Source organism: Podarcis vaucheri (genome assembly GCF_965113315.1).
Source record: "Podarcis vaucheri genome assembly, chromosome: 18".
NCBI lineage: Eukaryota > Metazoa > Chordata > Lepidosauria > Squamata > Lacertidae > Podarcis > Podarcis vaucheri.
Window position 1 is genome coordinate 1,252,761 of NC_138756.1, and position 22,264 is coordinate 1,275,024.

At 49.1% G+C, this 22,264-nt stretch overlaps 2 protein-coding genes across 2 annotated transcripts in view; both read left to right on the forward strand.

Moving 5' to 3' along the window:
- Positions 1-16,848, forward strand: part of SLC5A5 (solute carrier family 5 member 5) — a 219,473-nt gene extending 202,625 nt beyond the window's left edge. The window contains exon 16 of the transcript XR_014215281.1: positions 16,810-16,848. The gene's annotated coding sequence lies outside the window, so the exon portion shown is untranslated. The remainder of the gene's footprint in view (positions 1-16,809) is intronic.
- YJU2 (YJU2 splicing factor homolog) lies at positions 5,147-15,963 on the forward strand. The gene is made up of 8 exons (XM_082207016.1): positions 5,147-5,234; positions 7,917-8,017; positions 8,711-8,855; positions 9,936-10,070; positions 10,237-10,418; positions 11,412-11,535; positions 13,138-13,300; positions 14,752-15,963. The coding sequence occupies exons 1-8, from the start codon at positions 5,211-5,213 to the stop codon at positions 14,871-14,873; spliced, it is 996 nt and encodes a 331-aa protein (XP_082063142.1). The 5' UTR covers positions 5,147-5,210; the 3' UTR covers positions 14,874-15,963.
- Positions 16,849-22,264: the final 5,416 nt, after the last annotated feature.

Genomic DNA, 22,264 nt, shown 5'->3' on the forward strand with positions numbered 1-22,264 from the left:
CACAGGCGGCTCCCTCAGAAGGTGGTTTGTGGCCTGAAAAGGGTTTTTCACCCTGTTTCCTTGGACTCTGCCGCTGGTGGGCTGGGACAAGCACATCAAAGTAGCTTGTGTGCAACACAGACATGCTCACTCCTAAGGAATGCAGCCAAGTTGCAAGTTGCCTGAAGCATGGCTAACTTTGCTATTTACAAAGAATGGCACGTGGCCAGGTGCTGGAGCGGGGGGGGGGGGGGGAGCAAGTGGAGAATGTTGGCTATTTGCAGGTTAGTAGCGCTGCAGAGAGCTTGCTGGGGAGACCATGCATTAAAAAGGGACTCAAAAATAACTTAAACAAGGTTTTAATAACAAAAACAAAAACTCATTTTACACTAAAGATAACAACAACAAACATGACCCACCCACCAACCCATCCCCCAGGGTAATGGGAGAGGAGCTAGGTGCTGCTCTTTACATACTAGACCCAATTGCTGACACAGCTTGATGAACACAACTCAGCAGCACCTGCTATGTTTCACAGCTGCAAGAATGGGTCCCGTTATTTGCCCTGGCCCTTGCTCTGACCAACTTCTATTGCTAGCTTTGGTGAATACTTGAATTGCTAAGTTTCTTATTTTTCTTTTAAAAAATCTAACCCTATTTTTAAAATCTACTCCTTACCCTTCCCTTCCTTTATTCAAAAGGTAATTTAGCCAAAAGATGCAACATTTTAAATGGTATAAAAGATTTGCTGAGACATGAACTCTGCACATGCACAGAGGTTAGGTCAGCTTAAAAAAAATACACTAAATACATCAACAACAAACCAGACCCAACCACCAACCCATCCCCCAGAGTAATGGGAGAGGAGCTAGGTGCTGCTCCTTATATACTAGACCCAATTGCTGACACAGCTTGATTAACACAACTCAGCAGCACCTGCTATGTTTCACAGCAGTAAAGCTGGGTCTCGTTATTTGCCCTGGCCCTTAAAGACATACACAACTTGTGAAACAATAATGAACCTTTACATTTTACAGTGACGCTGATTCCTGAAGTGTCTGCAGGCCAGATTGAGAAGGCGATTGGGCTGGATCTGGCCCCCTGGCCTTAGGTTGCCAACCCCTGGCCAGGGATGATGGCAGCTGTTGTTTGGAGCCGAGGCCCAAAGGTTCCCCCCTCCTGCCCTACCCAGCGGGAGGCCTGGCCCTAATGGAGACAGGTCTGTAAGCATCTCTATACATCAGGGATGGGGACTCCAACTTGCCTCTTGCATGGCCAACGGGTAGGGATGATGGGAGTTGTAGTCCAGGGTGTGGTGTGGTGCCGAGAGACTACCAAGCCGTGGTCTGTTGGGGACCAGGAGGGTGGAGACTGTCAGTCTTTGTGGGCCAGAGGCAGGTTCAGGGTCCGAAACAGGGAAGGACCACAGCAGGTCGGGGCTGTAGCTCAGCGGTGGAGCAAACGGTCCCTGGTTCAGTCCTGGCATCCCCAGGTATTAGCGCAGATAACAGGTGAAAGTGTGTTATATTTGGGGCAACTACTTTGATATATATATATATATATATATATATATATATATGCTTTCGTAGATTTTCACGGGTACAGGAATGCAGGTTTTGGTGTCTTCGGGTGTCTTCCCGTGTAAGAGTCGGGGTGTCTGGGCGACGTTTCGACGAGGTCGAAAGCACCAGCCTGAAGATGACGAGTGAGACCTCGTCGAAACGTCGCCCAGACACCCCGACTCTTACACGGGAAGACACCCGAAGACACCAAAACCTGCATATATATATATATATATATATATATATATATATATATATATAGTTACCGGAAATCCGAGGGCTCCCTTGGACGAAACAAAGACACCAGCCAGAGCAATTCAGAGCAAAACAGCAGCCAGTAGGCTTGGTCCTTTATTAAGAGAAGACTGTCGCGACAGGACTCCCACCGCCCACGATGTGAAGCAAGATGGAAGCCCCGAACAAAAGAAGACCCCAACTTTTATTAGTTGCTAATCCCCTTAGCTACACCCTCAGAATTACATTATATTTACATCATGATTATATTAAAAAATAGGAGGAGTCGAGGAGGGGCTGCACAGGTAATCCGAGTGTCCTGACACCTGGCCGGAGCCTCCTCTCCCCTCCCCACATGAGTCATATTTAAGAACAAAGGGAAAGGGCGAAGTTTCCTGCCCCCTGAGGGGAATCCGGCCACAGTCCTTTGTGGGAGTCCGTGCGGAATACACTAAAACATGCAGTCCATTGTATCCCTGATAGCCTTCTGTCTGAGCCCATCACGATGGCTATCAAGGTTGTCACGCCAACTCGGAAGGATCGCAGAGTACGTGACTGCTCGGTCAAGGGATTATGGCTGCCTAGTATCAGGCCACCCCCCCCCCTTTGATAGCCCTTGTAATATGCAGCAGAATAAAAGTGGTCCGGTGAGAATCCGAGGTATGGCTGATTTTTTATGAATTTATGAAGAATACTGTTGTCAGGGGTTCAGGAGCAGAGGCGAGGGCAAGGGAGGAAACAGAGAGTGAAGGGGAGGAGTCCGAAGGAAAGATGAGCGATGACGACGACCCGAGATCTCCGAGTCTTTCCAGTGAATCGGAAGATTCACAGAAAGGAGCGCCAGTGACCAGAGCAAGGGGGGAGCTTAGGGGGACACCCCAGGAAGAAGGGACAAAAGGGGGTTCAGAGAGCAGCAGTTGGAAATCGGGGCCAACATCCCCAACAGAGCGCAGTGGGGAAGAAGGGCATCAGGCATCGGGATCAGGCGGCTCGCCGCAGGGGGGAGGACATGAGTCAGGAGTGGCCACACCTCCATTGGAGAGAGAAGAAACGGTCAAACGGAAAGTGGAAGGTTGGGCGCGCGCGCCAAGTTCAAATGCACAGGAAGGCAGCACAGTAAGCAGCCCGGAAAGGGAGCCAGGTCCTAAAGCCCGCCGCAAGGAGACAGAAGGGTCCGGGGGGTCAGCGTCAGAAGAGTCCCGGAAGGAAGAGACCACGGGGGGCAGAGGGACCCAGAGAAGAACGGTCAGGAGGAAAAGGTGGAGTAAGGCTAGGGTATTAAGTTGGTGTACAGGAGGCGGAGACTCAGACGGAGCTTCGCCGGTCTAGCTTATAAGATGTAGAGTTGCGCGCTACAGCTTGAAAATGGAAACTGTAAATCAATAAAGACTTTTATACAGTGAATGCTGGCTAGCGTGATCCTCTGTGAGCTCGGATCTGGAAGCAGCTCTGACAACTGTTCTTGAAGTTCAAAGCACTTTCGCCTTCAGGAAGCAGCTTGCTACATTTTGATTAAATCAGTCACGGTCAATTGAGATCGGAAACTTTGTATTGAGAGCTGTCAAATGCAAAGGAGAAGAGCGCCCGTAACCTGCAGTACCTGCGTGATCGCCGCAAGGGGCGCTGTTCGGTAACACTGATTGGCTGAGGCGGCCGCCGATTGACCCAGAGTTCAGGCGACCGGTCTACCAATAATACAGATAGGGCGATGCGGAGCACTATAGCGAAAGGCTGTCAGGCTAGCGCTTCCTTATTTACGGAAGGCTTATTTCTATATAGGAGACGGCCCTCTAAAGGGACGTCCCTTGGGTAGGGGAGGGGAAGGTGTGTGTGTGTGTGTGTGTAGTGTTTGTGCAACACGTGTCAGTGTGAAACGACGAAGGAAGAGAGAGGGGGGGTCTCCTGCAACAATATATAGTATATTAAGGGGAAGTGCCTACACAAATGTATGTTTTCTGAGAAATAGGCACTAAGATTCTGATGAACTTTCACGAGGACTTTTATTTTAAAAATTGCCAGCTGATGTGGAAGTGAGGAGAGCCGATCTTAAAAGATTGGGGGGAGGACACATGGGCTGCCCCCCAATAAAAAAAATACCGTATTTTTTGCTCTATAAGACTCACTTTTTCCCTCCTAAAAAGTAAGGGGGAATGTGTGTGCGTCTTATGGAGCGAATGCAGGCTGCACAACTATCCCAGAAGCCAGAACAGCAAGAGGGATCGCTGCTTTCACTGTGCAGTGATCCCTCTTGCTGTTCTGGCTTCTGAGATTCAGAATATTTTTTTTCTTGTTTTCCTCCTCCAAAAACTAGGTGCGTCTTGTCGTCTGGTGCGTCTTATAGAGCGAAAAATACGGTACATGGCTAACTGAGGTTCTGCCCCCCCCCCAACAAAAGGCCTGTCCCCACTAACAAAGGCCTGATCCCTAACAAAAATCCTGGCTACATCTATGGGGAGGGGGAATAAAAAACTGAGAAATTGTCAGATCTGCTCAACCCTATGCAATATTTTTCCCACCTGAAGGCAAAGCCTCATAAGGCTACAGTCATAAGGCCATACGGTTATTATGGTTGGGAGATTTTTATCTAGGGATGTTCTAATATAGCTTGTGGAACAAATTGTAGTTAAATATGCTAGCAAAAGAATAGGTGTTATATGCTTTTGCAGAAATTGCAGTTAAGAACAGCAAAAAGAACAAATATATGCCTCAGTGAAATAGAGAACATGGCTTTATTGCTAAAAACCACATGTAGAGGGGTGAAAACATAATGCCAAATAAGGAAAATCACAAATATGAGAGGTGGTCGCCAGATTCAGAGGAATGGGAGAAGGGGAACAGAGGCGGGGAGTTTAATATTGTACTAGGCGGACGTGCTAGGTTGTGACCCCTGGGCAGGAGGGGAATTTTGCCCTCGGAGAGAGCAAAAAAGCTTCTGCGGTGATTTTCGGGTGTGCCTGCCTTGGTCACCCATCTTGCAAGTATGTTTTTGTGATCACTCAAATAAATGTATGCTGCTTCATCAATTTTGCTTAGAATTTATTTCAGGGGACCAGTGTTTTTATATCTTGCAACTGTCTCTCAAACATGTCCAAAATTCTGTGCATGTTCTTCTCCGCTTTTCTTCTTTTTCTCCCCCCCTTCTTCGAATTCTCTCCTGCCTGAAAGACTCGCTCCTCCTCCGGCAGCGAGCCCACAATGTTCGCAGAACCGCGCCTTCCCCGTCGCCCCGGAACCAAAATGCGCGGGGTCTCGTTGCCTGGACGGACGGCCTTGAAGCGAAGGACAACGCATCTCACGCACGCACGCACGCTGTACGCTCTAGGAGGAAGAGACAGACACCGGGAGCCAATCGGAAAGCGCCGGGGGCGCCGGCCAATCGCAGGCGGGAAGAGGCGGGGCGGAGCGGAGAGATCCCGGCGAGGCTGAAGCGGCGAGATGTCGGAGAGGAAAGTGTTAAATGTGAGTGGAAGGGGGGAGGGGGGCTGTGACGTCAACGGTCAGTTCTGGGGTCTCCCTCACAGGGTGGTTGTGAAGATGAAAAGATGAGGGGACCCCCAAGTGAGGCTTGGCTGGGGGGGGGGATCCCGGGGCCCCGAGGGGGGGCTGGGAGGGGGAGGGGGTCGAGGTCTGCCCCCCAGGAGAGAGGGGGGGCTGGACCTGGGGGTCCCTTCCAACTCTGGGATTCCCGTGGCCCCTTGGTTCTCAAACTTGATCCCTTCCGGAAGTCCATTCCAAAACCAAAGCGTTCCAGAACCAAGGCGCGCTTTCCCCGCCCCTGTTCCCCTTCTCCCATTGATCCATAAAAGGAAAGCAATAACCAGTATACTGTACAATAAATAAGACAGCATTGTATATGATAAAAATGGGGGGGGGGGAATCTTACCTGCACTGATGACGGTCATTGTTTGGATGGGGGGCTTTTATCCATTTCCACAGTCAATCAATCACTCAGTCAATCAATGAGGAGCTGAACTGGGTGCCACACAGTCACAAAAACAAATGAACCGAAAAAGCCACAAAATCACAAAATAAATAGCAAAAAACAAAAGCCCCAAACTTAATCCATTCCAGAAATCCGTTTGACTTCCAAAATGTTCAAAAACCAAGGCTGATTAGCACGGGCGCCCCTGAAACAATAGCCAACAGCCGCAGCAGACGTTAGGCTTCCAAAAAACGTTCGAAAACCGGAACACTTCCCAAGGCATTTGGGAACCAGCGTACCACTGCATATGGTTCTGTGTTATTGGGTAGAGAGACAAGTAGATAAAAGGCTCCTGTGTGGCTGGAGGGATGAAGAGGAGAGGTGGGGGGGATTGGGAAACAGCGGGGCTGGCAGTCAGTTAATGGGGAGCCCCTGGTTGGGGTGGGGGAGAGAAACTACCTCGCAGGACTGGGGCGCTTTGATTGATTGATTGATTTGAATCTGGGTTGCTACTTCGCTGGCTTTTCTGTGCTCATAAACCCAAATTCAAAGCTTAGGATAGACCCTCTTTGAGACCCTGATGAGCCAGCCAGACAATGCCGGGTTATTCATTTGTATTTTATTTTATTTATAAAATATATTCAACTTGACTGTAAGAACAAACAAGCCTCAAAGTGGTTTACAAACAACAAAGCAGTAAAACTGACAGAAAAAACACAAAAAATGTGCAAAAGTTAAAAGACTAAAACAGATTCAGATAGCCTCCACTTTCTCTATGTCCTTATAGCATTTACATCTCATTTCCCTAAGAGATCTGGTTCTTCCAACCCCCATCCTATATCATTTATTACTGCTTTTACATCACTCCTTTCCTCCAAGGAGCTCAAAGTGGCATACTGATTTGCCCCCCCCCTTCCCTCCCTCCCCATGTTATCCCCTGAGGAAGATTAGGCTCCTGGCATCAGCACTGTGTTACCAGCACAGAAATGACCTCTCCAAGGAAAAAGCGTAGGCTGTGAGTCTGGAGGCCCTGGGCTGGGTCCAGAGGAGAGCAGAGCAAGACGCTTGGCTGCAGGAGTTAGAATCATAGAATCATAGAATCATAGAGTTGGAAGAGACCACAAGGGCCATCGAGTCCAACCCCCTGCCAAGCAGGAAACACCATCAGAGCACTCCTGACATATGGTTGTCAAGCCTCTGCTTAAAGACCTGACAACCATATGTCAGGAGTGCTCTGAGTTGCTGGAAGGAGGAGTACAAGGCACAATCCACGTGTCTTAGGCACTTGTGAATTTGTGTAGGGATTACTCCTGAGCCTTTTCTTCTCCTGAAGATGCTCCACAAGGCAGCAGAAGTTTAGAACCAGGGTTTTCCTTCTCCCAGATGGGCTCCCTTCCAGCAGCTCCTGCAGCCCAGCTGGTGCCCAATGTCTTGCTCTGCTTTCCTTTGGGCCACATCAGCCAGGCAGAGAGGGGGTCTTGTCATCTGGGCTGCCCAGGACCTCCAGACCCACAGCCCAGGCTTGTGCCCCGGGGAGATCACCTGGGTGCTGCTGACGCAGCAAAAACAATGCGGGAGGCAGCAGTTGCAAGTCAGCAGACTCTTCAGCCACAGCAGGCGCGGTGATTCTCCAGCAGTTTGACTTCACCACTGGAGGCGCAATCTATGATCTCTCAAGACAGACGGATGTCAACACATGTGACATCAGGTGCGAGGCAGGTAGAGAGATGGTTTTCAATATACAGCCAGGAACCTTGAAGTGCACTCCCAGTTGGCAAGGGAAATCTGGCTTCCTCAACTCCCTTGCTCCGCCAACACCAGTGTTGGTACTTTTGAAGACACCGCGTGGTCAACTGGTGAGCAGATTTCTCAAGCAGACCCAAAAGGTTCACCACTCCTTGCTGCAAGAGAGAACAAAGAGCCCAAGTTCACTGCGTCACAGGAGCAAATTTCAGCCAGTCTCTCCAGGGCTGGGAATTGGGATAGACAAAGAAATAAGGAGCTTGAAAAGCAAATTGACCAGAGAAGCTTGCGGAATAGAGAATTGGCCGGCCCTGTCTCATTTGGGATGGAGGTTGTGCTAAGTTGCTTAGTAGGTGTTTTTGTGCTACTGGAAAACAGATGTGGTTTTGTGACCACCAGCTCCTGGGCGCTGCCAAAGCCTGCATGAGAACGAATCTGCTCTTTCATCTGACCCATCTTTTTTCCTTGTGTCCTAGAAATACTACCCTCCAGACTTTGATCCATCTAAGATCCCCAAGCTTAAACTTCCAAAGGACAGGCAGTATGTGGTCCGACTGATGGCACCTTTCAACATGCGGTAAGGAAGAATGTTGCGCAAGACCCTTTCCCCCGCCCCTGAGAATTTTGGGGCCTTATTGGCTCAGTTACATCGCCAGAGCTTTCTGTGTGAAATGATTTAGTTGTGTGGAACCTAAAAAGATTTCATTTGAGATATAATAACGAAGAATAAACAACCAGATGTGAACCTGAGAATTGAGATTACAGCTTCTGGTATAATAATAATAATAATAATAATAATAATAATAATAATAATAATAATAATAATTGATTACTTATACCCCACTCATCTGGCCAGGCCTCCCCAGCCACTCTGGGCGGCTTCCAACAGGATATTAAAAACACAATAAAACATCAGACATTAAAAACTTTCCTAAACAGGGAAGTAATACAGGGTTATAATACTCACAGCAATCTGTGCAGATTTACGTTTTCTTGTACCTTATTACATCAATATACACACAGTACTGCATTTTTCAGTGAAAACATTGCCGGGCTCTCTTCTTTCCTTTACTCTTACCATACTTGTATGTTTAACCATATTTACAATATCCTAGTCTTAGTTATCTATTCCTCCAAAGCTGGCATTCTTAATTTTTTTGCCCCCAATATTAAGTAATAGTCATCCTAGCATCTTGTTCTCATACTGGCCACCCAGAGGCCCCAATGGGAGTCATTGATATAAGAAGAGGCAACTGTTTAAACTCTCTAGGTGCAAGACCTGTGGCGAGTACATCTACAAAGGAAAGAAGTTCAACGCCCGGAAGGAGACGGTCCAGAATGAGTCTTACCTGGGGCTTCCCATCTTCCGGTTTTATATCAAATGCACCCGCTGCCTGGCAGAAATCACCTTCAAGGTACGAGCTGTCTTCATCCTTCTTTTTCCCCAGTGCAGCTGAAAAACAAATAATGGAAAGGCACCATTTGATGCATCAATGCAATAGCAAATTGGAAACGCCGGTCAGTGGGAAAGCATTCCGCACCAACTGCAGGTTCTGGGTCAAGCACAAGGGAACCCCAAATTGAGTGGCATTGCAGTGACCCAGCCTTGAGGTGACCAGCGCATGATGGAGAAGAAAGTCCTTGTCCTTGAGGTGTGTTGATCATGCATTCCTTAGCACAGGGTAATTACAGGTATCTCCCCACATAGGCAGAGGTTACATTCTGGGCTCCTGCAGATAAGCAAACACCCTCTAAACACCCTCTCTGCTGCTCTCTCTCCAATCTGGACCAAAAATACTGTATCCAGAAATTGTGGATAATTAGAATTGAAGCTCTGGGGCCTGCAGGAGGCAGGGAGGCTGAGCGGTTTAAACAAAGCCCCACTGTGTCTCCAGACTTTTTGTGGCTTCCTCCACCCTCACTGACATTCTCTTCGGGCTCTGGGGAGGGTCTCCTTGCAAGCCACATGGACTCTCCAGCGCTCTCCTGCCATTTCCAGCTTTGAATCAAATTATTTATTTCCCTGTACTGCTTGTATATGCAGTTGCGTGTGAGTTAATCGCGCGTAAGTGGAAGGACACCTGTAGAGCCAAGAGAATTGGCTTTGTGATTCTGCCTCCCTGCTATGCATCCTAAATAAATTGGCAGGGTTTGATTGTTTGTGTTCCTTTAGCTAAGCATGGCTCAAGACAGCTTGGGCAAATAAAGTTTTTTGTTTAGTAAGAACGTAACAAGAGTCCTGCTGGGTCAGACCCCAGCATCTTTCTTTCCCCAGTGGACAGACAGATGAGGGCTTGAAGGCCAGAGCCTCTCCTGCTGCGAGGAACGAAGCAGCAGCTGCTGGATCCAGCTTAGCCCAGCATGCTGTCCTCACAGTGGCCAGCCGTGCGCTCACGGTGCGCTCCCTGACTAGCAGTCATGCACAGGCCAGGAGCAACTCGGCCTGTGGGTCTCCCACTGAAATAGCTCCCTCTTGCTTCCTGTGTCCCCGTCAGACAGACCCCGAGAACACAGACTATGCCATGGAGCACGGGGCCACGCGGAACTTCCAGGCTGAGAAGCTACTGGAGGAAGAGGAGAAGCGCCTGCAGAAAGAGAGAGAGGATGAAGAGCTGAACAACCCAATGAAGGTATTTTCCACCAGTCCCATGAGGGAAACCTTCCCTTTCATTTAAGCTCCTCTTCATTAATTTCTATAGGTTGCTTTGAGTTAATTTGGTTAAACTAGTTAGTTTAATTGAGTGAGTGTAAGAATAACAAAGTAACAAAAACATATGTTCCTCCTTTACCCCGAAGGTTTTGGAGAACAGGACCAAGGACTCCAAGCTGGAGATGGAAGTTCTGGAGAACCTCCAGGAGCTGAAGGAGCTGAACCAGCGCCAGGCCCACGTGGACTTTGAGTCCATGCTGCAGCAGTACAAAGACTATGAGGAGCAGCAGAAAGAGCGGGAGCTGGAGGAGGACGAGCAGGAGACAAAGTGAGAGCCAGGGCTGCCTCACATACACCAAAACGTGTGTGTGAATGTTTTATTGCTAACTAGGGGCTGCTACCCCCGCTTGCTTTGCTTGCCTAACCCTCTCTTCCCCTTAGAGCTTGCCAGAAGCATGATGATGTTTATTTATACCCTGCCCATTGGCTGGGTTTCCCCAGTCACTCTGGACGGCTTACAGCATATATAAAAACTTAATAAAACTGACCCCCCCCCCCCCGCTTATCATTTCCCCTGCCAGGCCTGCCCCCACGTTGGAGCTGCAGACGAGAAGGGCAGGGAGAACTGCAAAAAGCTTAAACCTTCTCAGGCCTTCCCCGGCCATCTTGCCACCTCTTCTGGCAGTCTTGTTCCTTCCTGTGCTCCTCCTCCTGATGGAACAGCTCTTCTTCCTAATTTGCTGGGTGGCAGCAGCAGCAGGATCAGGTCCCTGAGCTGGCCCGGGAGGAGGGAGGTGGCTGATAGTAGCACCAGCCAGTTGTGTTGCTGGTCAGCTAGACAAACTGGATCCTGGAGGCAGGGGCCCTGGCGCTGGGAGACTGAGGAGCCGATGGAGTTTGTGGACAGCTGCAGCCCATCTGCAGTTTGCCTGGGCTTCCTATCCACTGCTTCCTGTCACACTGTCGGTCAGGGTTTCCCAGACTTGGATCTCCAGCTGCTTTTGGACTGCGATTCCCATAATCCCAGACCACTGCTCCTGCTGACTAGGGATGATGGGAGTTGAGACCCAAGTTTGGGAAGCCCTGCTGTAGCTCATCGTGCCACCTGCCTGTGGCCAACTAGCTAGCAGCATGACTACATTTTTACATGTTTATTACATAATAAAATTTAGAATTGCTTTCCACCCCTACTCCCTGAACCCTGGTTTCCTTTGACAAAATCTTTCCCTTAGAGCAGCTAGTAGCAATCTGAAATTTTTGGGCACAATGAGCTAACCTGCTACATTCCTGTGTTCTGCCTGCTTGTATGTCACCCTGCCAGAACTATGCTGGAACAAGCACAGAGCAGGAGGCTGCTACAAGACTCTGATTCAGAGGACGAGGACTCTGCTTCACGTCCTGCTAAGCCGTTTGCAAAAGCGAAGCCTACAGACATCCTGCAAGAGGTATTGTGCGGAGAGGACTGTCCCACCACAGACTGGTGCATCCCTGAGATGCCAGCTGCCTTGAGAGACGTACCCCCACCCCACCGCCTGAGCCCCAGGTCATTGGTCTTGTCTCAATTGCATTGCTAGTGATGAGTTCAAACTTGGCACCCTCTGCCTGCCCACACCATGCAAAAGGGAATTCCCCTCCCAATCTCGGGCATCACCTTGATTTTAGGGTGTGTTTACAGCAGCAGGAGGAAAACAGCTAGATCATGACTGTTGAGGCAGATGCAGCCAGAATAGTGTGGATTGCTGAACAATAGCTACATCTTTATGCGTGGTCTGGAGGCTCCATCTGGTGGAAAACACTGCAGCTGGAGTGTTGATGGGGACAGACTCAGGTGCTCCAAAGCTTGCACTGGCTGCCCCTTCGCTCCCAGGCCAGGTGGAAGGTTCCTGTATTAATTTACACGGCCTTTAACAATTTGAGTCAATAATTATTATTATTATTATTATTAATATTATTATTATTATTATTATTATTATTATTATTATTATTATTATTATTATTTATACCCTGCCCATCTGGCTGGGTTTCCCCAGCCACTCTGGGCGGCTTCCAACCGAATATTAAAAACAATACAGAATCAAACATTAAAAACTTCCCTAAACAGCCTTCAGTTGTCTTTTAAAAGTAAAATAGTTGCTTATTGCCTTGACATCTGATGGGAGGGCATTCCACAGGGCAGGCACCACCACCGAGAAGGCCCTCTGCCTGGTTCCCTGTAACTTCACTTCTCGCAGCGAGGGAACCGCCAGAAGGCCCTTGGCGCTGGACCTCAGTGTCTAGGCTGGACGATGGGGGTGGAGACGCTCCTTCAGGTATACAGGACCGAGGCCGTTTAGGGCTTTCAAGGTCAGCACCAACACTTTGAATTGTGCTCGGAAACGCCCTGGGGTTTCCCAGTGCCTCCAGGAGCGCCTCATCAGACTGTGTTAGTGGTCTCCCTTGACACAGATGCTTGGCTTGGATCCGCCAGGAGCCCATAAGCACATAAAAAGACACCCACCAGGAGGATGCGAGCTCAAGAGCACACTCCTCTCTTGCCGTTTCCAGCAGTGGGATCTGTATTTGGGGCCCAATCTTACGGGAACTTCCAGTTGAGGCTTTTGAACTTCCAGCACTTACTGAAGGCTTTTCATTCCATCAGGAACTTCAGTCACATTCAGATTTTATAGTTTTCATTTTTGATCTTACTGCATTGGGCATCTGGTCCAGTGCTTAGAGCCAGCTGTGACAAAACAGTATTGAATTGTCGAAAGAAAGAAATGAACTCCGATCATTGGCTGTGCTGGCTGGGGGTGTTGGGAGTTGTAGTTCAGTCATACCTGGCAGAGTAGAGGGTCCCCTTCACCTGGCGCATTCAGTTATTCTCTGGGTGGAAGAAAACAAAGATGACTTACTATTCATGCATAATTTTAAAGTTTATGTTTGTGCCAACCACAGTTGCAGAGTTGAGCAGATAGGTTGCGGGAGTTGTTAGCCTTTTAACCCCCAGCATGCAACACAAAATCGTATTGTTCTCCCCTGTCCCATCCCGCCCCCCGGCCTCATCTCAGGACTCGGAGCCTCAAGCAAAGAAGCTGAAGGTGGAAAGCTGGGAGAGGAGCATCGGGAAACTCTCAAGCAAGGTCAAACTGTCTGGGCTGGTGACTGCCAAGAGGAAGCCAGTTAGTAGTGCAGCCAATGGAGCAGACAGTGGAGATGCACCGCCAGGCGCAGGTAACGGAGGGGGTGGAGAGTTATAAGTATTTCTCTCTCTCTCTCTCTCTCTCTCTCTCTCTCACACACACACACACACACACACACACACATAGCCATGTCAACTAGTTCCTTTATTAGGCTGACCAAAGTGTTACAAAATAGTGGGCAAGCCACTCAAGGCAGCTTCCAACAAATATAAAAGGATAACAAAACATCAAACATTAAAAACTTCCCAATGCAGGGTTGCCTTCAGATGTCTTCTAAAAGTCATTTAGTTGTTTGTCTCCTTGACATCTGATGGTAGGGTGTTCCACAGGGTGGGCGCCACTGCCAAGATGGCCCTCTGCCTGGTTGCCTGTAACTTCTTTTCTCACAGGGAAGGGAACCCCCAGAAGACCCTCGGAGGCTGAACAATGAGGGTGGAGATGCTCCTTCAGATATACAGGGCCAAAGCCATTTAGGGCTTTAAAGGTCAGCACCAACACTTTGAATTGTGCTTGGAAATGTACTGGGATCAATGTAGATCCTTAAGGACTGGTGTTATATGATCCCATCAGCTGCTCCCAGTCACCAGTCTAGCAGCTGCTTTCTGGATTAGTTGTAGTTTCCGTGTTGCCTTCCAAGGTAGCCCCACGTAGAGCGCGTGGCAGTAGTCTTACATGGCTTTCCAGGTAAGAATGCCAGAGCCTGCTCGATCAGGCCAGTGGCCCATTAGTCCAGCCTCATGTTCTCCCAGTGGCCCCCCAGATTCCCAAAGGGAAATCCGCAAGGAGGATTTGAGCTCCAGTGTCGTGTCCCCAGCTCTGGTTTCCAGCAACTGGTATTCAGAAGCATTTCTGCCTCTGACTCTGGAAGTGGAGGAGAGTCTGTGTGGCTGGTAGCCGTTGAGAGTCATAAATTAGTCTAAGCCTCTTTTAGAGCCACCCAACTTGGTAGCCTTCACTGCCGTCTTGTGCCATCTAGCTCTGCGCTGCGCCAAGAAGCTCTTCCTTCAGCTGTCCTGAATCTCCCAGTCTTCAGCTTCATTGGATGTCCATTGAATGTCCCAATATTACGAGAGAGGGGGGAAATGTGTCTACCTTTTTTGTGAACCTACCAAGTCCCAGACGCTGCAGCCTTTCCTTCCAGGAGAGTTACTCCATCTCCTTTATATATTTGGTGGCCCTTTTCAGAAGCTTTTCAAATTCTACAACCTCCTTTCTGAGGATATCGGAACTGTACACAGCATTCCCAAGGTGGTCGCACCATAGATTTGATAATGGCCTCATGATGCTGGCAGTTCTTGTTTCCCGTTGCTGAACTGCAGCTCTCACCATCCCTGAGTGTTGAGCATGCTGGCTGTTGGAGCTGCTGGAAGTTGAGTCCAGCAGCATCTGGAGGATCCCCATCCCTGACCTGGAATATACTTTGAGGTCTCTGCCTCCCCAGCTTGTGCAAAATGTCCAACCTTCTGTTTTGGCTGTTTCCAGGTGCTGGGAGTACAAGCAGCCCCTCTGGGGGGGCCTCTCTGGCCTCTGTCCCCAAGGCAGGAGCTTCCTCCCTCAGCCTTCTGGGAGCCTATTCTGACAGCGAGGACAGCAAGAGCGACTGAGCGCCACAGGAGAGTGAGAACCCCCAAGCTTCACACGATACTTCCCTGGTAGTTGGTCTCCCTACACGGTGGTATCTCGTCCACCCGCACACCAAACCACCTGCAGATGTTTTTTCCTCTGTGGAATCTTTTTCCCCACCAGCTGCAACATTTGCCTTGGGCTTCTCCTCCCGATGTGACTTGGGCATCCGCTAACAGGTCTCCTTTCTGCCGCCTCCAGACCGTGAGTCAGACAGGCCAGCCTCCCCCAGGATTCCTGTGGTGGTTTGGTACAGAGAAAGCAAAGCTTGAAGGGCCCTCTGCAGAGCCAGCCCCCGGAGAGTGCTGAAGCCCCAGGCCAGGCCAGGGAAGTTCCCTCTCTGGTCTTCTCTGCAGTCCTCCTTTACCAGACCACTCGGTGCAGCTGGTTCCTTCCAGAGGAGCAGGACCCCGAATGCAAGGGGGCCGGCTAGTGAACAGCCAAGGTGGGGGGAAATTGGACCTCCACGACCCCAACCAGCACAAGACGTCCCACCCACCCCAAGAAAGGGGGGGGGGGGCATTGCTCTGTTTGTTGAAGATCCTCCAAGTTGACAGAGCCACGTTCCGTCCCCTGCTCTCTAATGGACATTTTCAAAAGCCAGAAGCCTAGCACAGTGTGTGGGTGTCATCCATCCACCATTTTGAATTTGGCAATGAAAGAAGAACAGCCTGTTGTCATCCCCACAAACACAAATAGATGTCTGCCGTTTTGATAACGACTTGGAAGGAAATGGGGGGGAGGGGCTTACCAGATTTGTTCATGCTAATCTTTTTGCATGTGGTCAGACGGGACATGAAATTAAGCACACCTTGCGTGCTCAGGTTTTATTCATCTTAAGTAGCAGCTACTCAAGGGTTCTAGGCATTCTAGACTGGGCTGCAGGAGGCAAAGGTTAAGCCCTTTCTCCCCCCCTTCCTGAAAACCAAGTTATGTGCTTAACCTCAGGTGGATTGTTTTGTCCTCATCTCCCAAAGTCCTGGGGCTTGTTTAGTAGAATATCCGCCCTTGTCTGCCTGCATCAATCAAGCTGCCATCAGTGTAACTTAATAAAAGATACAGGTGAAAGTGTGTTCTCTTCCCCCTTTATTAGAGGTTACCGCCCACACACCTCTGCTGCACCTTTCTGCTTGTGTGGTGGTGAGGCGTTCTCAAAGTAAAGGAAGGATTGAACTCTGATTAATAAGAATACACACAGAAGCTTGAACCAGCAAGACGCTGGGAAGGGTGCGTATAATAATCTCAGTCTCTATCCCCTGGCCCAAGTCGTTTCATTGACAAAAGAACTTTATACAGAGTGTTCTAAGAACCAATCAGATTTCTTCTGAGCATTTCAACAAACACCACGTGGGGACAAAGTTAAACTACCAAAACTAGTTAAGCATGGGGTAAATAAAGGTAAAGGTAAAGGTACCCCTGCCCGTACGGGCCAGTCTTGACAGACTCTAGGGTTGTGTGCTCATCTCACTCTAGAGGCCGGGAGCCAGCGCTGTCCGCAGACACTTCCGGGTCACGTGGCCAGCGTGACGAAGCTGCTCCGGCGACCGGCACCAGAGCAGCACACAGAAACGCCGTTTACCTTCCCGCTATAAAGCGGTACCTATTTATCTACTTGCACTTAAGGGTGCTTTCGAACTGCTAGGTGGGCAGGAGCTGGACTACCAAAACTAGTTAAGCATGGGGTAAATAAAACAGAACTACAAAGAAGTGCATTTGGCAGCCCCAGGAGGTGATAAACAAGCAATGTACATGATAAGAAGGATGGCCAGGAAGACAGCAATCATTATCACCTTCAGGTGAGATCAGTTTCCTGGCCCTAAGATTAACATCCTAAGATTAACATATCAGTAAAGCTACATGGGACGCGGGTGGCGCTGTGGGTAAAAGCCTCAGCGCCTAGGGCTTGCCGATCAAAAGGTCGGCGGTTCGAATCCCCGCGGCGGGGTGCGCTCCCGCTGCTCGGTCCCAGCGCCTGCCAACCTAGCAGTTCGAAAGCACCCTCGGGTGCAAGTAGATAAATAGGTACCGCTTACCAGCGGGAAGATAAACGGCGTTCCGTGTGCTGCGCTGGCTCGCCAGATGCAGCTTTGTCACGCTGGCCACGTGACCCGGAAGTGTCTCCGGACAGCGCTGGCCCCCGGCCTATAGATGTGAGATGGGCGCACAAACCCCAGAGTCTGTCAAGACTGGCCCGCTCGGGCAGGGGTACCTTTACCTTTTAAAGCTACATCAAGGAAACTGCCCACTGTCTTTGATGACCCAGGATGTCTTTGATGACCAAGGCAAGGCAGACACATATTACACAACGGAGTGCGAAAGATCCTGAGTGCCGGGCGGGTGGCGGGGAGGCGACTTCAGGGTTCAAGGTCATTTGGCAGAAGGTAAAAGGATGTGGGTGGTCATAGAATCATAGAATCATAGAGTTGGAAGAGACCACAAGGGCCATCGAGTCCAACCCCCTGCCAAGCAGGAAACACCATCAGAGCACTCCTGACATATGGTTGTCAAGCCTCTGCTTAAAGACCTCCAAAGTAGGAGACTCCACCACACTCCTTGGCAGCAAATTCCACTGTCGAACAGCTCTTACTGTCAGGAAGTTCTTCCTAATGTTTAGGTGGAATCTTCTTTCTTGTAGTTTGGATCCATTGCTCCGTGTCCGCTTCTCTGGAGCAGCAGAAAACAACCTTTCTCCCTCCTCTATGTGACATCCTTTTATATATTTGAACATGGCTATCATATCACCCCTTAACCTCCTCTTCTCCAGGCTAAACATGCCCAGCTCCCTTAGCCGTTCCTCATAAGGCATCGTTTCCAGGCCTTTGACCATTTTGGTTGCCCTCCTCTGGACACGTTCCAGTTTGTCAGTGTCCTTCTTGAATTGTGGTGCCCAGAACTGGACACAGTACTCCAGGTGTGGTCTGACCAGAGCAGAATACAGTGGCACTATTACTTCCCTTGATCTAGATGCTATACTCCTATTGATGCAGCCCAGAATTGCATTGGCTTTTTTAGCTGCCGCGTCACACTGTTGGCTCATGTCAAGTTTGTGGTCAACCAAGACTCCTAGATCCTTTTCACATGTACTGCTCTCAAGCCAGGTGTCACCCATCTTGTATTTGTGCCTCTCATTTTTTTTGCCCAAGTGCAATACTTTACATTTCTCCCTGTTAAAATTCATCTTGTTTATTTTTGCCCAGTTCTCTAATCTGTCAAGGTCGTTTTGAAGTGTGATCCTGTCCTCTGGGGTGTTAGCCACCCCTCCCAGTTTGGTGTCATCTGCAAATTTGATCAGGATGCCCTTGAGTCCATCATCCAAGTCGTTGATAAAGATGTTGAATAAGACCGGGCCCAAGACAGAACCCTGTGGCACCCCACTAGTCACTCTTTTCCAGGATGAAGAGGAACCATTGATGAGCACCCTTTGGGTTCGGTCAGCCAGCCAGTTACAAATCCACTGAGTGGTAGCATAGTCAAGACCGCATTTTACCAGCTTCTTTACAAGAATATCATGGGGCACCTTGTCAAATGCCTTGCTGAAATCAAGGTAGGCTACATCCACTGCGTTCCCTTCATCTACCAGGCTTGTAATTCTGTCAAAAAACGAGATCAGGTTAGTCTGACATGACTTATTTTTCAGAAATCCATGCTGACTATTGGTGATCACAGCATTCCTTTCTAGGTGCTCACAGACTGTTTGCTTAATGATCTGCTCCAGAATCTTCCCTGGTATTGATGTCAGACTGACTGGGTGGTAATTATTTGGGTCCTCTCTTTTCCCCTTTTTGAAAATAGGGACAACATTTGCCCTCCTCCAGTGTGCCGGGACTTCGCCTGTTCTCCAGGAATTCTCAAAGATGACTGCCAGTGGTTCTGAGATCACATCTGCCAGTTCTTTTAATACTCTTGGATGCAGTTCATCTGGCCCTGGAGACTTGAATACATCTAAACTAGCCAAATATTCTTGTACTATCTCCTTAGTTATTCTGGGCTGTGTTTCCTTTGCTGAATCATTTGCTCCAAATTCTTCAGGTCGGGCATTGTTTTCTTTATCGGAGAAGACTGAGGCAAAGAAGGCATTGAGGAGTTCAGCCCTTTCTGTGTCCCCTGTTTGCATTTCACCATCTTCTCCTCTGAGTGACCCCATTGTTTCTTTGTTCTTCCTTTTGCTACGAACATACCCATAAAAGCCTTTTTTGTTGCTTTTAACCTCTCTAGCAAGCCTGAGTTCATTCTGTGCTTTAGCTTTTCTGACTTTGTGTCTACACGTGCTGGCTATTTGTTTGAATTCCTCTTTGGTGGTTTCCCCCCTTTTCCATTTTTTGTACACATCCTTTTTTAATCTTAATTCAGTTAAAAGTTCTTTAGATAGCCACCCTGGCTTCTTTAGGCACCTTCCATGTTTCCGTCTCATTGGTATTGCCTGACGTTGTGCTTTTAGTATCTCCCTCTTAACAAACTCCCAGCCATCATGAACTCCCTTTCCTTTTAGTATTACTGTCCATGGGATCTCACCCAGCACTTCCCTAAGTTTTATGAAGTCGGCTTTCTTAAAGTCAAGAAATTGAGTCCTAGTATGCTTGGCTACTCCTTTCCGCTGTATAGTAAACTTCAGAAGAGCATGATCACTCGCGCCTAATGATCCTTCCACTTCTACCCCACTAACCAGGTCATCAACATTGGTTAGGACCAGATCTAAAATGGCTGTTCCTCTTGTTGCTTCTCCCACTTTCTGGACAATGAAGTTGTCTGCAAGGCCAGTGAGGAATCTGTTTGACCTTATGCTCTTGGCTGAGTTTGACGTCCAACAAATATCTGGGTAATTGAAGTCCCCCATTACTACTATCTCCCTTCCTTTTGCATGCTTGGCCATCTGTTCCAGGAAGGCATCATCTATGTCCTCCGTTTGGCTTGGGGGTCTATAGTAAACTCCCACAATGAGGTCTCTGTTATTCTTCTCTCCCTTAATTTTGACCCAAATGCTCTCACTTTGGCTTTGAGGATCTAAATCTTGGATCTCTTCACAGGTATACACATCCCTGACATATAACGCCACTCCTCCTCCTTTCTTGTCTGGTCTGTTTCTCTGAAATAGATTGTATCCCCCCATTATTACATTCCAATCGTGGGACTTATCCCACCAGGTTTCAGTGATGCCTATTATGTCATATTTAGTTTGCTGTACCAAGAGCTCAAGCTCATCTTGTTTATTTCCCATGCTTTGCGCATTAGTGTACAGACATTGAAGTCCATTAATCATTCCCCCGTGTCTCTTATTTAAGGATTTTTTCCTCCCACCACTAGGTCCGCGTGCTGTTTGCTCCATTTGGTCTATGACATTTGGATGATCATCTTCATTAATTGAGAGACTCCTACCTTCAGGAGCACTGTCTCCCTCCCCCACATTAGTCAGTTTAAAGCCCTTCTGATGAGGTTTCTGAGATTTTTGGCAAAAACATTTCTCCCAACCGTTGTGAGGTGCAGCCCATCACTTGCCAGAAGTCCATCTTCAAGAAACTGCAGTCCATGATCTAAGAATCCAAACCGTTCCTGTTTACACCATTTGCGAAGCCAGCTGTTCACTTCCACTATTTTCCCCTCTCTCCCTGGGCCACGTCGTTCAACTGGGAGGACAGATGAGATGACAATTTGTGCATTTAGTTGCTTCAATTTCCTGCCGAGAGCCTCGTAGTCTCTTTTGATCTTCTGGAGGCTATTGCTTGCAGTGTCGTTGGTTCCCACATGAACCAAGAGGAAGGGGTATTTGTCAGTGGGTTTTATGATTCCTTGCAGTCGTTCAGTTACATCTTGGATCTTAGCCCCGGGGAGACAGCACACTTCCCGAGACGTCTTGTCAGGCCCACAGATCACTGCTTCTGTTCCCCTCAGTAGGGAATCCCCTATCACCACTACACGCCTCCTCTTGGGTTTGGTCGGGGTTCTTCCGTGAGCTGTCCGTTCCAAGGTCGCCTGCACATTCCCTGAGGACTGACTTTGCTGCTCGTCTTCATATACCTGATCGACTGTAATGAGGGAGAGATCCTCAAATGGAGTCTGCTCTTCGTCTTCCATGCTAGGGGAGAGGACCTCAAAGCGATTGTGTATTTCTAAGCAATCAGAGTGAACGCTGGGCCTCCTACTTCTTTGAGTCACGTTTCTCCATATATCTGGCTCCTGTGTTGGTGAACTAGACTCCTTCTCAGGGGAGTCCCCTGTCTCCTCCTTGGTGGAGACGGTGTGCTCTGTTGCTTCCAAGAAGAGCTCCAGCTCTCTAATTCTTCGGAGCGTAGCTACACGTTCCTCCAGTTGCTGGACTTTGTCTTTTAAGAGGGCAATCAACATGCAATTGCTGCAGGTAAAGCTGCCTGCAACCTTTGGCAAGATGGCAAACATTGCGCAGGAATCGCAGGCGACTGCAGCTGTTCCCTCCCCTTCCATCTTGAGATCGTGTTGTTGGGGTGCTGTGGTGTTAAACCACAGAGCCTTGGGCTTGCCGATCAGAAGGTTGGCGGTTCGAATCCCCATGACAGGGTGAGCTCCCGTTTCTCAGTCCCTGCTCCTGCCAACCTAGCAGTTTGAAAGCACATCCAAGTGCAAGTAGATAAATAGGTACCGCTCCGGTGGGAAGGTAAACGGCGTTTCCGTGCGCTGCTCTGATTCGCCAGAAGCGGCTTAGTCATGCTGGCCACATGACCCGGAAGCTGTACGCTGGCTCCCTCGGCCAATAAAGCGAGATGAGCGCCGCAACCCCAGAGTCGGCCACGACGGGACCTAATGGTCAGGGGTCCCTTTACCTTAAAAGGAAAGAAGAAGAAGAAGAAGAGTTTGGATTTGATATCCCGCCTTTCACTCCCTTTAAGGAGTCTCTAGCGACTAACATTCTCCTTTCCCTTCCTCCCCCACAACAAACACTCTGTGAGGTGAGTGGGGCTGAGAGACTTCAAGGAAGTGTGACTGGCCCAAGGTCACCCAGCAGCTGCATGTGGAGGAGCGGAGACGCGAACCCGGTTCCCCAGATTAGGAGTCTACCGCTCTTAACCACTACACCACACTGGCTGGGGGGGGGGGTTCTGCCCGCTTGAATTGGATCAACCCAATCATGGTTGGAAACCTGTAAGAAGGACCTGAGCACAAGAGCAACTCTGGCCCCCTGTGGTTTCCTGCAGTGGGTATTCAGAAGCATCACTGCCTCCAACCAGGGCACAGAGCAGAGCCATCCTGGCTAGTAGCCACTCTCTTTCATGAATTTGTCCAACCCTCTTGTAAGCCCATCCAAGTTGGTGGCCTCCTGTGGGAGGGAGTTCCACAGTTTATGTGCAGTGGGAAGAAGGACTTTCCTATATCTGTCCTGAATCTTCCAGCATTGATCTTCATT

Coding starts and splice junctions, on each gene's coding strand:
- YJU2 (XM_082207016.1), top strand. CDS start 5,211: ATGTCGGAGAGGAAAGTGTTAAAT. Junction 5,235..7,916: donor CGGAGAGGAAAGTGTTAAAT/GTGAGTGGAAGG, acceptor CTTGTGTCCTAG/AAATACTACCCTCCAGACTT. Junction 11,536..13,137: donor CTACAGACATCCTGCAAGAG/GTATTGTGCGGA, acceptor GCCTCATCTCAG/GACTCGGAGCCTCAAGCAAA.